This window comes from Pelobates fuscus, chromosome 6 (assembly GCF_036172605.1).
Source record: "Pelobates fuscus isolate aPelFus1 chromosome 6, aPelFus1.pri, whole genome shotgun sequence".
In the NCBI taxonomy this organism is placed as follows: domain Eukaryota; kingdom Metazoa; phylum Chordata; class Amphibia; order Anura; family Pelobatidae; genus Pelobates; species Pelobates fuscus.
Window position 1 is genome coordinate 148,669,151 of NC_086322.1, and position 16,893 is coordinate 148,686,043.

General features: G+C 41.2%; 1 protein-coding gene across 1 annotated transcript in view; it reads left to right on the plus strand.

The window, feature by feature from the left end:
• AFG2A (AFG2 AAA ATPase homolog A) overlaps positions 1-16,893 on the plus strand; it is a 358,336-nt gene that overhangs the window by 118,562 nt on the left and 222,881 nt on the right. The window contains exon 14 of the mRNA XM_063458412.1: positions 11,723-11,849. Within this exon, the coding sequence (XP_063314482.1) occupies positions 11,723-11,849 (127 nt within the window). The remainder of the gene's footprint in view (positions 1-11,722; positions 11,850-16,893) is intronic.

The window sequence follows — 16,893 nt, forward strand, 5'->3', positions numbered from 1 at the left end:
GCAGTACCGGACCTTAGAGTGGCCGGGCTAAGCACACACAGAATAGTCAGGAGATAAGCCGAGTAAGGGGAACCAGAAAACAGAATAACGATAAACAAGCCGAGGTCAAAGGGGTAGGAGAAAGTCACAAAGTCAGTATAACAAGCCAGAGAGTACGTAACCAGAAAGCACACGTTCAGTATCAATACATAAAGCAAAGACCACAACAGGGCACTGAGAGGCAGGAAAGGTAAGTATAAATATCCTAGCCTTAATTCTGATTGGATAACTTCCAATCAGAATTAACAAACACACGTGGGGGGTATCTATACCCCCCACTGTGATTTTTGTACTGTCGCTTTAACGCCGGGTCACGTGAGTGACCCCGGCTTACTGATATGGGTGCCGGCTCCCAGCGTGCAGCGTTAGACATGCTGCCGCTGGGGGGAGGAGGAGGAGAGGACGCTCGCCGCCCGGTAAGAGGAGGGGGGACCGCGGGCAGCGATGGACCGAGGGTGAGTGCTGCAAGCGGATTGCAGCCTCCCCTCACCGCTGCCCGCGGAGCCCTGACATAACCCCCCCCCCTCGAGGACCGCCCGGAGGGCGGGAAGCCAAAGGCTTCAAAGGAAACCGCGCATGAAAGGAGCGGATCAAAGAGGGCACGTCCAAGTCAGAGACAGAAACCCACGACCGCTCCTCCGGGCCGTAACCCTTCCAATCAACCAGATACTGCAACCGACCTCGAGAGAAACGAGAATCAAGGAGAGCAGCCACCTCATATACGTCACTAGAGACCGCGTGGAGGGCATCGGAACGCCTGAGAGACCCAGAGAACCGATTACAGAGCAAGGGCTTCAAAAGGGAGGTGTGAAAGGTGTTAGGTATGCGTATGGAAGGGGGCAAGGCCAGGGAGTAGAACACAGGTTTCACCCTACGCAACACCTTATAGGGACCAAGGAACTTGGGCGCGAACTTCATCGAGGGAACCCTAAGGCGGAGATTCCTAGAGGACAACCAAACCCTATCACCTGGAGCATAAGAAGGAGCCGCACACCTACGACGATCAGCAAATCTCTTTTGAGTAGCAGCAGCACGACAAAGAGCAGCATGGACCTGATCCCACATCTTCCATAAGGAGGCGAGGTGCTCGTCCAAAGCGGGCATTCCCTTGTCGGAGAACACACCGGGAAGGACAGCGGGTTGGAACCCATAAGCCACCATAAAAGGACTTACGCCAGTAGAAGAATGAGACACAGTGTTCCTGGCAAACTCAGCCCAGGGAAGGAGATGGGACCAGTTGTCCTGGTGTGCATTTGTGAAACAGCGTAAATACAACTCCACAGACTGATTTGCTTGTTCGGCAGCTCCATTAGATTGCGGATGATAGGAGGAAGTAAACGATAAGGAGACCCCCATCTCAGCACAAAAGCCTCTCCAAAACCGAGAGACAAACTGAGGGCCCCTGTCAGATACGATATCTTGTGGTATACCATGCAAGCGGAACACTTCTTTGGCAAACACCTGAGCCAACTGAACCGCAGAAGGTAGCTTCTTAAGCGGAATGAAGTGCGCCATTTTGGAGAACCTATCCGTTACAGTCAAAATTACTGTCTGCCCATCAGATGAAGGAAGATCCACAATAAAGTCCATGGATAAGTGTGTCCACGGTTTCTTGGGTACAGATAGGGGCATAAGGAGTCCCAGGGGTTTAACATTAGGGGACTTACACTGTGTACAGACACGGCAAGCCTGCACATAATCTACCACGTCTTTTTTGAGTGAGGGCCACCAAAACTGTTGGAAAAGACCCTTGTAAGTCTTGGTAACCCCTGGATGACCAGCCGTTTTGGCGGTGTGAAATAAAGTTAACAACTTCTTTCTGTCTTTTACTTTCACGTACAGCTTACCAATAGGAGTCTCAGAGGGTGCTTGGGATTGGTATGATTTGATACCATCAAGAAAAAGAGACGAGATAACCAAACGGGTAGTAGCTATTATATTAGTTGTGGGTACAATGGGCTCAGGAGTGGAGGTAACAGAATCTACAGGTTCGTACTGGCGGGAGATAGCATCAGCCTTGACATTTCGATAACCAGGCCTGTATGTGATTATGTACTGAAAACGGGAGAGAAATAAAGACCATCTACCCTGACGGGAGGACAACCTCTTAGCATCTGCGATATAGGATAGATTTTTATGATCGGTTATAACCAGAATCTTGTGTCTAGCTCCTTCTAACAAGTACCTCCATTCCTTAAATGCCATCACTATAGCCAATAATTCCCTGTTCCCGACGTCGTAATTCTTTTCAGACTCTGACAAGCGTTTAGAAAAGTAACCACAGGGAAGGAGGGGTTCGTCATATGATTGTCTTTGTGACAACACTGCTCCTATACCTGATTCAGAGGCGTCTACTTCCAGTACAAAGGGAAGGGAAGGATCAGGATGGTGTAACACAGGGGCAGTGGCAAATGCCTTTTTTAGAGTTTCGAAGGCCACAATAGCATTAGGATTCCAAACCCTGGGGTGTAAACCCTTTTTTGTCAGTTTAGTGATAGGGGAAATAATGGATGAGAAGTTTTTAACGAACTTTCTATAATAATTGGCAAACCCTATAAATCGTTGTATTGCCTTAAGACCTTGGGTCAGGGGCCAGGACAATATGGCTTCCAATTTAGAAGGATCCATGCTGAATCCTTGTTCAGAAATAACATAACCCAGGAATTGTACAGAAGTTTGGTCGAATAAGCATTTTTCTAATTTACAATAAAGACCGTTCTGCAACAACCTCTTAAGCACCATCCTAACATGAGTATGATGTGTCTTCAAATCTGGAGAATATACAAGTATGTCATCAAGGTAGACTACAGCACAGACATGCAGTAGATCTCTAAAGACATCGTTTATGAGATCCTGAAAAACGGCAGGAGCATTACACAATCCAAAAGGCATGACCAGATACTCGTAATGCCCACTACGTGTATTGAACGCCGTTTTCAATTCATCGTTCTCCTTGATACGAACAAGGTTATAAGCCCCCCTGAGGTCTAGTTTAGTAAAATATCTAGAACCTTTGACACGATCAAACAATTCAGTAATGAGGGGGATCGGATAGGCATTTTTAATCGTTATATTGTTTAGGGCTCTGTAGTCTATACACGGTCTCAAATCGCCCTCCTTTTTTGCCACAAAAAAGAAACCAGCCCCGGCAGGAGAGGAGGACCTTCTAATAAAACCTTTACTTAAGGCCTCCCGTATGTACTCCTCCATGACCTGGTTTTCTTTCTCAGAAAGAGGGTAGACCTTACCCCTAGGAGGCATAGTACCCGGTAACAGGTTTATGGCACAGTCATACTCACGGTGTGGGGGTAGCTTATCTGCCTCCCTTTTTTCGAAAACCAAAGCAAGGTCTGCATACACACAAGGGACAGAAACAGAAAGCGGTTTGGCCGTGGGCACGTTAAGTAAACAAACGGGACGTACTTGGGCCATACAGTCTCGTTGACAGGATTCCCCCCAGGAGAGTATGTCTAAATAACCCCAATCAAGTACTGGGTTGTGTTTCACTAACCAGGGAAAACCCAGAACAATGGAAGCAGTAGGGGAGTCAATTATTTGGAAGGTTAACCTTTCCTTGTGTAAAGCACCCACAGACATCTCTATATCTCGGGTTTCATGGGTCACCAGAGGTCTCTCAAGTGGTCTACCATCTATGGCCTCAACGGCCAAGGGTGTGGCCTTTTGGATCAAAGTCAAGGCTGCGGTTCTGGCAAAGGTCTCATCCATAAGGTTGTCAGCCGCACCTGAATCGATCAAGGCTTTAGTTGTTATGGTGGTTTTATTGACCAAAAGAGAGACCATAATAAATGGTCTGGAGATGGACATATGAGAGGACAAAGTCATAACACCGAGGCCGACTCCTCTCTAGGCCTTAGGTGCTGGAGTTTCCCTGTAATTTAGGGCATGTATTACAGTGGTGCCCCCTCTTTCCACAATAAAGACATAACCCCTCCCTTCTACGATACGTTCTTTCAGCCTCAGTTAACCCCGTAGCACCCAATTGCATGGGTTCGGGGGATGGTTGCCTAGGAGCGGGTAACGCTAGTAATGCAGTACTGGGTAGAGCAGGTAACACCCGTGTATCCAGCCGTCTTTGACTACGTCTCTCTCTAATGCAGTTATCAATAAGGATTACATAGTCTATAATATCATCTAGAAGGACAGGCAGTTCCCTGGATGCTATCTCATCCAGTATGTAAGCGGTCAAACCCTCCTGAAAGGCTGTTACGAGGGCGTCGTTATTACAAACCACTTCAACTGCTAGAGTGCGGAATTCGATAGTATAATCCGCTACAGATCTGTTACCCTGTCGAACCCTAAGCAGAGCTTTGCCAGTAGAGGCAACCCTACCGGGTTGATCAAACGTGCGTTTGAATGCTGACAAAAAATCTGTGAAGGACATAGGAGACATATTTTCCCACATGGGGTTTGCCCATGCTAAAGCTCTCCCAGACAGGTGGTTTATCAAAAAGGCAATTTTGGATCTGTCGGTGGGATAGGAACGTGGATTCATCACCAAATGGATGTCAATTTGATTGAGGAAACCACGACACAATGCTGGGTCACCACTATAGCGCTGTGGCGGTGTCATATGGACTACATGAGCAGGAACGGGTACTGGAGTGGCAATGGGTTCGGGCACAGCAGCAACCGCCTCCTGGACGGCAGGCTGCAGGTGTGCAGTACGAGCCAGTATGGTTTGCAAAGCTTGAGCAAACTGATCCATACGGTGGTCCAAGCCATCCATTCTAGCCTCCTTATTAACTAGGAGCTGTGGTATGTCAGCAGGTTCCATTATGGCCCTGTTGTAATGTCACGATTCGGGGAACCCAACACGCTAACACACACACAGACACACACACAGAAAGTGTGCAGTACCGGACCTTAGAGTGGCCGGGCTAAGCACACACAGAATAGTCAGGAGATAAGCCGAGTAAGGGGAACCAGAAAACAGAATAACGATAAACAAGCCGAGGTCAAAGGGGTAGGAGAAAGTCACAAAGTCAGTATAACAAGCCAGAGAGTACATAACCAGAAAGCACACGTTCAGTATCAATACATAAAGCAAAGACCACAACAGGGCACAGAGAGGCTGGAAAGGTAAGTATAAATATCCTAGCCTTAATTCTGATTGGATAACTTCCAATCAGAATTAACAAACACACGTGGGGGGTATCTATACCCCCCACTGTGATTTTTGTACTGTCGCTTTAACGCCGGGTCACGTGAGTGACCCCGGCGTACTGATATGGGTGCCGGCTCCCAGCGTGCAGCGTTAGACATGCTGCCGCTGGGGGGAGGAGGAGGAGAGGACGCGAGCGGCGTGTCAAGAGGAGAGGACGCCACTCGCCGCCCGGTAAGAGGAGGGGGGGCCGCGGGCAGCGATGGACCGAGGGTGAGTGCTGCAAGCGGATTGCAGCCTCCCCTCACCGCTGCCCGCGGAGCCCTGACAATGGGGTTGGTTACTGGCTTACTATTGAGGCTTGGCTGTACTTGCGAAGAAAATAAATATATATATATATATATATATATATATATATATATATATATATATATATACATACATATATAGAATGCACTCTTTGAAAAGAAGTCCCTATCGTCAGTTGGCTTTAGTGAATAGACATTGTATAGATGAGGTCCACACCAAATGTTCCCTGCAATCTATTTCCCAATTTTTGTATAGATGGAACAACCAGGATGCTTGTAGTTTATCAAAAATACTTTATTCCAATTTGATTAAAGAAAACTATTTTAAAGTCCAGAAACACATTTTGCTACCTCAATAGTTTCTTCAGTCATGTAAGAAGAGGCTTTGGGAGAAGTTACATACAAAGTGTGGTTTCTGCTAACGTAATATGTGGTGTATATATCATATTAGCATTTGTGTTGTGTCACTTATATAGTGCTTTGCACATTTGTATATTTTATATTCTCATTTTTTGGTTTGATGTCTAAGCAAAATAGAGAATATATTTAAAAAAAAAAAATCTTCAGAGGCTAGACACTATCTCTGGGCAACCAAGGCAGTCTATTGTTTCTTGTTCCTTGGAATGTGTAGGATAGTAAGATTGCTGATAGTTAGAAACAGGCTCCCTTTTCAAGATTTCTAACTGAACCAGTCTGTGCAAATAGTGTCTAGTTAGAGAGCGCTTCCATCTAAAAAGTAGTACAGGCATAATAGTACACCTGTAACACTTTGAAAATAATGTACAGTGCTTATAGAGTTTAGTATCAAAAGTATACTCATTTAAAAACAGTTCTATGAGTACTAGAAATTATTGAATATTAGTACTTGAGCAGGTAGATTTAATGCCAATAGTCTTGTTTCAAGACAGTCCTCAAAAGACTCTTCCAGATTGCTGTACCATAAGGAAAGTTGTGTTAAATGAAAGGGATTTTATAGTGTAAGGAATGCAAAGTTGTATTCCTTACACTATAGTTCCCTTTTACCACTCCCTCCCTGCATGGTGAGTGTTAATATTTTAACACATGCCCGCTTCCAGAGACGATCTCCCTCAGTGCTAGATCAGCACTCGCCTCCTCCAACATCACCTGACAAGGGATGGAGGCTAATGCGTATGCATGGTGAGTGCATTAGGCCCTCTCCATTGGAAAGCATTGCTTCAGTGCCTCCTATGGGGATTTTACTGACACTAGATGTCCTCATGCAGAGCGTGAGAACTTCCAGAACTTTACAGTGACACTGCACCCAGACCACTTCAAGGAGCTGAGTCCGGGTGCCTATAGTGTCCCTTTAAGCAAGCTAAGCTGAAGCAAAGTAGGTACACACAACTGTTGTAATTGTGTTTAATAGTCTAACATGAAAATATGCTTTATGCTAATTTATTTTGTTGTACATCAGTTGATGATATAACAAACAGTCTGAAATGGAATATGTGTGATTGTAATCCATGTGATTTAAGTATAAACAATTGAATTTTTAGTGACAAAATATGTGGCTGCAATGACTTGATCAGTTATTACATTGCGGAGGAAAAGTTACATTACAATACAACCCAACCAAAGGTATAAAAAAAATACTTTCATCCCTATAACGACTTTAGCTCATATGGGACAGTAGTGTTTAGGTGCCTTCTTATTTTACGAGGTTAAATCATTTTCCAAAGGTTAATCTTCAAAGTTAGTCTCCCTGCCCCCCTTCTTTCCTCTTGGTGATAGGCTGAGAATGTTCGTAGCATTACTCTCAATAGAAAGCCAGTGGTAGTCTGCCACTCTCAGCCTTTCACTGGCCTTGTCAACTTGCCTCATGCTGTGGTGGCAGAGTGGAAATTTTGTTGGTCTGACGAGAGCGGAAATTGTTATGGGGGTGAGAGTTTTTCTTTAAAGCTAGCTAAAATGCCTCAGCTGAGGTTTACAAGCTAGTAAGATGTATTATGATTACGTGGGAAGCAATTTGGCTTCCAGTTTTAAAGAACAACATAAAACTGGAAAGAGCACGACAAAAATAACAAGATAAATGGAAGATCTTTTTTATTATTTGTGCTGTTTTTTTATTTTCTAAATGCAACTGTAAGCACAATAATTCAGATATCTGGTATTGTGAAAAAAACCTACATACTTTGGTGCTCATTCATTATTTTTCTGGTTCGGTAGATAAATCTACCGAACACCGACCACCCCCCTGTCTCATTAAGTTCAAAGAAAACCACAAGAATTAGTGCTCTCCCTATGTGGCCGCTGTTCATGTAACTGAACAACACGTGTTGGAGAAAACAACGGCCTTCTTGGTGCACAAAAAGAGGCAGCGGGACCTGGTCGTCGAGTGTCTGGAACTCCAAATCGAACACTCGACTTCCCGAATGCCGGTCAACTTTGCGAACTCCTTCTTCTTTTCCCAGACCAGCCAGGAGAGCGCTGTTCGGTAGACTTGTTCTCACGAACCCAGGGAACAAACGCTACCTATGAGCAAGGGACACAGTTTGTGGATTTGTTCGGTTTGGGACTCCCGAAACTGACCGACCGCTTCCCATGAAACTCTGGAACTGTTTTGGGCAAGCGCTACCCAAATCTTTGCCCCGGTGGCGATCCGGCTCTGTTCGTGGGATCTGAGCGCTTTTTGGACAACTTGGGTGCTCAGATCCAAGCTATCCGGGAATATGCCATTTATGGGGATCCCTATAATATTTGTGCTTTATGATGTACTTTTGATATTTTATATTTTATGTCGAATCATTGTGACTCAGGAATGTAAGGAGCGTGTTGTAGGAGTTTCTGTGGGCGTGTATACTGTACTCATGTCTTGCATAAAAAGCCTGCCGTTTAACCTGAATAAGTGAATTCCTGTTGTACCCTTCATCTAGTTCAGTCTGATGTTTTGGTATGCGTCTTATTACTTGGTGGTTTTACTTGTATGCTGTATTTTCGTCTGGAGAACATTCGAAGTATCCGAAATACCAGCATTCATAACAGATATATTAAAGTGGATCTCTCTGATCCCGCAAACATCAGCCCTGGAAGAAGTTGAGCAAGAACTTAACAACCAATGACAAGAGTTGACAAATGGCATGGAGTTTGACTAAAGCTCCACCTTTTGTAAATTTTGTCAACCTGCGTTTTATGCTTAAGGAAAAGTAGTCCCTACTTTTCCTTATATATAACTTTGCGAAGAAACCGTGGGACACAATGGGGAAACAAGTTACAGAGCCACTTTAAGTAGAAAATCATTATGCTATTAGAGAGAAATGCATGATGGCAAAATGATTCTCTGCTCATTAAAAAAAAAAAAAAATATATGGGTAAGAACCCTTGATTTATGGGAACAATTGAACTCTTTGACAGTTTGCTTTAGTAGTTATGGTTCCAAGAGTGCACTGGCACCATCTCATGATAAGATGTCAAACTGATGACTACTTAAATAGATGACGTTGGGCCCAGCACTGCATCCGGTCTTCAGTATTCAGCATCCAAAGTCAGATTGCTCTATAGTACAAAGCATAACCAGAGTTGGCTGAGAGTGTCACTTGAGTGCTCTCAGCCATAGAGGGCAGTATTGCATCAGCTGTACTTTCTTCTGTAGAGCAATCCAGCTTCTGATGTTGCAGACAGTGGCGTACACACAACCCATGGGGCCCCGATGCGAAAACTGATCCGTGGCTCCCCCCCTCTCCCCCTGCGCAGAGTAACTGGCAGCGGGCACCCTGCAACCGCGGTATGTCCGCCAGTGCATGCAGATACACATACACTTAAAGGACCACTACAGACACTCAGATCACATCAGCTCAATGAAGTGGTTTGGGTGAAAGGTCCCTCTAGTTTTAACCCTGCAGCTGAAAACATAGCAGTTTCAGAGAAACTGCTATGTTTCACTGAGGGTTAATCCAGCCTCTAGTGGCTGTCTCATTGACAGCCGCTAGAGGAGCTTCCGCGATTCTCACTGTGAAAATCACAATGAGAAGACGCTGAACGTCCATAGGAAGGCATTGGGCATGCGCATTCGGAGCTGAGAGGCGGATCGGGGGCGGAGAGATCCCCAGCTCTCCCCACACTCTCACGAACAGACGCATACACACTAGCTAACAGACACGCACACACACACTCTCACGAACAGACGCATACACACTAGCTAACAGACACACATTTACTGACAGACACACACTCAGTGACAGGCAGACACATACACACTCACTTACAAAACACACACTCACTAACAGACACCAAACAGACTCACTAACAGACACACACAGTAACACTCTAACACACACACTCTAATACACACTAACACACACACACACACACTCTAATAATAACACACACTCTAACACACACTCACACTCTTATACTAACACACACACTCTAACACACTAACTAACACACACACACACTCTAACACACACACACACACTCTAACACACACACACTCTAACACTAACACACACACTCTAACACACACTCACACTCTAACATTAACACACACACACACACTCACACTCTAACACACACACGCGCTGGGGGGGGGGTTACAGTGCCTCTTTACGTTTGATATACTTGTATGTATAAACAGTGTATTTTCCTTTTGTGGAACACATTTATGTTTATAACTATTTATGATAGATTACCTATTTGTATATGCTTTCTCATGGTTGACATATGTTGAGTACGTGCTAGGGGCAAAAGTGGCCTACATGTTAAATGGACCGAGAGCGACACTTTTACTTTAGGGATGTAAGGGGGGGGGTGGTGGGAGCATTTTATGTAAATGTTATGTAAATTTGCACAGGCTGGCTTCTAAACACATTTACTGTGGGCACTGTTAGTATTATTGCTGTGGACATCTGTTACGCTCCTACACACCAACAATATAGAGCTCCTTGGAAAGAAGAATATTAGAATAGAAAAAAGGGACAGGGGAAAATGGGCCCAAAATAGGGACATTTGGGAGGTATATGGCAATAATGACAATAATAGGAGTGAAGGCAGTTGTCTGGTGTGTGCCAAAACAAACAAAAAACATATGAGCCTGAAAGTTGGCCAGCGTTTTGCATAATTTATTAACAAACCACAAACCTATACAGAACTAGGCAATTAAGGATTGCCTAATTTCCATTTCAGGATGGGGATATACGAGGTGTAACAGGCTAATTTCTTAATATATGGAGAAAATATTTTCTAATGATATGTTCCGACTTGTTTATTTATTTATTTTTGCTGTTCTAATGCTACTCCTGAACGGTTAAACCAAAATTAGTGAATAATAGTCTGACATACAGTGATGTATTTGGGTTTTTACTTGTCCCAGCACAGTTAAAGCTATGTACGGATGTAAGTATATTATATTTTTGACTTGAATTGATTTTTCGTTGCCTGCAGGTCAAAGTGAATGGCTAGAGCAAATTTGTAGGCCTTGGGAATTTGAAAAATAAATAAATAGATGGCTGCTTATTATGACTGGTTTATAGAAATCAGTGTCCCCTAACATGGACTAGTGATAGATGTTACAACTTTCAGAATTTTCCTTACCACATGAGCATCCCACAATTACAGACTTGTTAAAGGAACACTATAGTCACCTAAATTACTTTAGCTAAATAAAGCAGTTTTAGTGTATAGATCATTCCCCTGCAGTTTCACTGCTCAATTCACTGTCATTTAGGAGTTAAATCACTTTGTTTCTGTTTATGCAGCCCTAGCCACACCTCCCCTGGCTATGATTGACAGAGCCTGCATGAAAAGAAAAATGGTTTCACTTTCAAACAGATGTAATTTACCTTAAATAATTGTATCTCAATCTCTAAATTGAACTTTAATCACATACAGGAGGTTCTTGCAGGGTCTAACAAGCTATTAACATAGCAGGGGCTAAGAAAATCTTAATTAAACAGAACTTGCAATAAAGAAAGCCTAAATAGGGCTCTCTTTACAGGAAGTGTTTATGGAAGGCTGTGCAAGTCACATGCAGGAAGGTGTGACTAGGGTTCATAAACAAAGTGATTTAACTCCTAAATGGCAAAGTATTGAGCAGTGAGGCTGCAGGGGCATGTTCTATACACAAACACTGCTTCATTAAGCTAAAGTTGTTCAGGTGACTATAGTGTCCCTATATTTCTTATATAAAGAATTGTTATTCTTGCTATTTAATTCATGGTCATGGTATATTTTTTAATTAGCTCAGTATTAAAATGATTTCATAACTTTTTACATTGAGTTTCTTTTTCTCCCATAGCTCTTCAGGCGCCGGTAATGTGACTGATCGTGTTTTAGCTCAGTTGCTTACAGAAATGGACGGCATAGAACAGCTTAAAGATGTTGTCATTTTGGCAGCTACAAATCGACCTGACTTAATAGACAAGGTAACTCTTTACTATATCCATCCAAGTGTATATAACAAATACCAACATATTGCAAGTAGTATGTAAACAAAAATATAACACTACTGAGACTCAATTATAAATGAATTTATTCTAACCAGTGTCTAAACAATCAATAGCTTAGTTCTTATCTTTGACTTGTGAAATTGGTCTAAACAACTAATGGTTTGGATCCTGTGTAGAATATTTAAAATGTAAAGGGTTGTTTTTACTGTTTAGTGTTCATTGAAAAGGGAGTTGTTTTTAGTTGTTGTAAAAAAAAACAAAAAAAAAACATTTATTAACACCATATATAAAGTAATAAATATATCCAAATAGCAATCTAAACATTGAAATACATAACCAATATCAACTGCCTAGAACAAGGGACTAGAATAAAGCAAGCAACATTTATATGAAATACAAACATAACAGACACTTTCCAACTCAATATGAAAACCATATACAGTTGTGCTCAAAGTTTGCATACCCTGGTGGAAATTGTGAAAATGTGGCATTCATTTTGAAAATATGACTGATCATGCAAAGAAATGTTTTGTTTTTGGGTTTTTTCCACCCAAATGGCCCTGATCAAAAGTTTACTTAACCTTGAATGCTTGGCCTTGTTACAGACACATTGAGGGGCTCTTTGGTACCAGCGTGGATTTTGCCCCTCCACTGCATGACTGTCTATGCCGTAACTACGCGTTTAACCCCTGCATAGACCGTGATGTGATCCTTAAGAGATTAACATTCAATATATATATTATATTAATTTGAGTACCTGGTCATAACAAGTTATTTACTTCTGTGCAAGTTGCAATTAGTAACTTATAGCGCACTAAGTAAACATACTTAGATTATGAAGTTACATACTTAAAGATATAGATGGTTTGATTAGTTATATGTGTGATTTTATCTTATTTGTAAGTTTGAATCAGACATTCTGAACAATAATTTTATCTATCTGAAAATTGAAGCATATGGACTAGAATTACTTCTATTTGGACTATAAAATAAAGCTGCAATTTGTTGGTTTATCGGTATAATCAAATGACTTAATAATTTGCTTGCAGTGATATATATAATTGGAAAGAGTCAACAATATACACAGTTGGAAATAGCTGCTACTATATAATTATGTTATTTAAGATAACAGTAATTTTCTTTAGGAAGCCAAGGTAATATTAACTGTCTACTTTGTATTCTGCACCTTGCTTAGTTTAGAATTATATAATTAAATGGGGGCTAGGGGTTGGGGAGAGGCTCATGTGTGAGCTGTCACATCTTCCTACCTCTACAGCTCCTCAGGAGATTGAGAACATGTACAAGAGTAATCCAAAGATTCTGTACTAAAATACAAAGAAGATAAGGAGAGTGTCCTATCCACAGGGAATTTGCTGATTTCCTCAATGTGGGGAAGTGGAGGGAGCTGAGAAATTGGATTACTCTGCGTCCCATTGAGCTGGATGTAAATGTCAGGCGCGTTAACTGGGATACAGAGCACAAGGCACAGGATAAAGGCTTGGTCTGCTGTCTGTGATGGCACCCCGGGGGCTTTGACAGCCTTTCTCCACCTTATCATAGAGTGTAGAAAAGATGAATCCTCAAGTGTTCCATTTACATTATAATGACAGGATGTGATTGGACAAATGAAGATGAATGAAATGCAGTGATGTCAGCCTGGGCCATTGTCTGAAGATGGATGGAGGGCCTGAGTTTCATCAGGCTTCAGGGGCTTCCTAACAGCACAGAATAGCTGCAGAAAAGACACCGGGGCACAAAGGGGCTCATTGAATGCCAGACAGATGGGAGTTTATATTTCCTTAGGAGCTGTCACTTGCTGTGATCTCGTAGGGTTGGAGTGTCTTCATTAAAAGAAACATTTGTGACACAAGATACATTGGAAAAAGTTCACGTTCTCGTACTATTGTGCAGTTTCTTTTTCTTTCTTTCTGGGTAGAAATTTGTCATTTGTTGTGTTACATAGCCCCTCTGGTACTTGGTGGGTTAACAAAGTCAAAAGTTTTTTTTTGTTTTGTTCGGTAATTGCAAAGCTGTCATGGGAAATCTTGTAGTTCACATACGTATCTTTGAGTTTTCAAATTGATTCTGTATCTTACTCTAAATACTATGTTATATATCTTTCATATGTTAAATAATAATCATCATCGAAGTGAATGATTCTTTCATTTTTAAGTACTTCTACTACTGTTGCTACAATTACCTAACTCAGTGGTACTCATTTTATCAACCTTGGAAAGATGACTCTCGAGAAACAAATCTCCTGCCCTGACTTTTCAGCTGCTTCTACTGAGCTGTCTCACCTGCTGTATGTATGTCTCTCTGTCTTTTAGTGCTTTGGACAGAGGACAGCAAGGCATTTTAAAAATTGTGTTTACTACTCCCTTTTATATCATGTTTGATAAAACAGTTTGACATATTTCTAGCTTGTTTTCCTTCTCAGATTTACACATTAAAATAACATGAAAGCATTAACCCCTTAAGACCGCAGCCAAATGTACAAGTTGTGATCCAAACAAAACGTAAACAAAACCTGGCATTTGCGCTATATGTCTGTCCAACCGTAATTCACCTCTTTCATATTAAATGCACCCACACTTATTATATATCATTTTATTCAGGGGAAACAGGGCTTTTGTTTAACATCAAATATTTAGGTATGGAACATAATTTAATATGAAAAAAATATTAAAAAAATGGGAGAAAATAAGAATTTTTTAAATTGTTTTAGTTCTACGTGACATTTTAACTGTGAATGTCAAAATACTGTTTGCTTTTACTGCAATACAATACACATATTTGTATTCAGCGATGTCTCATGTGTAAAACAGTACCCCCTATGTACAGGTTTTATGGTGTTTTGGGAAGCTACAGGGTCAAATATAGCGTGTTACATATTTCAGTTTTTTCACATTGAAATTCGCCAGATTGGTTATGTTGCCTTTGAGACCATATGGTAGCCCAGGAATAAGAATTACCCCCATGATGGCATACCATTTGCAAAAGTAGACAACCCAAGGTATTGCAAATGCAGTATGTCCAGTCTTTTTAGTAGCCACTTGGTCACAAACACTGGCCAAAGTTAGTGTTAATATTTGAAATTGCAAAAAACTAATTTGAACGCAAATTTTGGCCAGTGTTTGTGACTAAGTGACTACTAAAGAAAACTGAACATACCCTATTTGCAATACCCTGGGTTGTCTACTATTGAAAATGGTATGCCATCATGGGGATAATTTTCATTCCTGGGCTACCATACGGTCTCAAAGGCAACCTGGCGAATTTTAATGTGAAAAAACTGAAACGCAAACCTTATATTTGACTCTGTAACTTTTGAAAACACCATAGAACTTGTACATGAGGGGTACTGTTATACTCAGGAGACTTCGCTGAACACAAATATTAGTGTTTCAAAACAGTAAAACGTATCACAACAATTATATCATCAGTGTAAGTGCCATTTGTGTGTGAAAAATGCAAAAAATGTCACTGTCACTGACGATATCGTCGTTGTAATATATTTTACTGTTTTGAAAAACTAATATTTGTGTTCAGCGAAGTCTTCCGAGTAAAACAGTACCCCCCATGTACAGGTTTTATGGTGTCTTGGAAAGTTACAGGGTTAAATATAGTGCTAGAAAATGTTATTCCCTGAACTTTCAGCCTGGGTTGTCAGGCAGGTCCTGCAAATTGTAATTATTAAAATGACCTAATTATGTAAAATTATTAGATAAATGTATACGTAGAATTATTATATATATATATATATATATATATGTATATATATATATATATATATATATATATATATGTGTGTGTATATATATATATATATATATATGTGTATATATATATATGTATATAATTTTTTTTATTATTTTTATATATATATAGGTATATATATAGTGATATATACGTATATACTTATGTACATAGATATATATATTATTTCATTCTACATGTATTTTGATATTAATATATATATACGTATACGAAATTACGCATGTTTATATATTTTTTATCTATTTATTTTTTATTATTTTTTTAATTTTATTTTTTAACATTTATACATTTATTTATTTTTATTGTATATAAATATATATATATATAATGAAAATTATATATATATATATTTAATCAATATCATTGTACGTGTATTTTGATATTAATATATATATATAATTATGTATATATTAATATTAAAATACATGTAGACAGTGTATGTATATGTATGTGTATATGTGTATATATATACTTAGATCATATATATAGTAAATATATATATGATCTAAGTATATATAATCTTATTTTACACTGTTTTAACTTATTTTATTTTATTTCCAGGCAGCAGGGGGAGTACCTGTCATTACAGGCACTCCCCCTGCTGGCTATGCCGTCCATGTGATCGCGGGGTCCTCGCAAGGACCTCGCGATCACATGGCCCTGGGGGGCCGAAGAGGACAGAGGGGACTCCCTGGGCTCCCAGGTAAGTCCCCCATACCGCGATCGCCGGCGTGGGATCGCCAGCGACCGGGTAAGTACAAAAGATCGCAGGACGTTCTATGCCGTCCTGCGGCGTTTAGAGCCACCAAAATAAGGACGGCATAGAACGTCCTGCGGTCTTAAGGGGTTAAATAAGTAAAACATGTTTGTATGCATGCACTCATTGCAAGCTGTCAGGACGATACTTTGGCCCAGCACAGGGCCGGATTAACATAGGGGCTGATGGAGCTACAGCTCCAGGCCCATGCCTATGGAATAGGGCCAACATACACTTTTTCTCTGTCCTAGACTGTTTAACAGAAGCTTCTGCCTGCTACTAATAAGGTTAGGGGAGAGTGCTAGGGGACAGTCCTTAGAAAGGGTAGACCTAGCACATCATTAAATGCAGTTATGTCAAGCTCGGGGTGCTGTCTGCACAGTATGCCCTTGGTTGGTCATCCTGCATGATTGGAAGGACCTGACGTGCATTCACACCAGGCTGACCATCTAATTTTTAGTACAGGCAGGCCCTGTTTTTGGG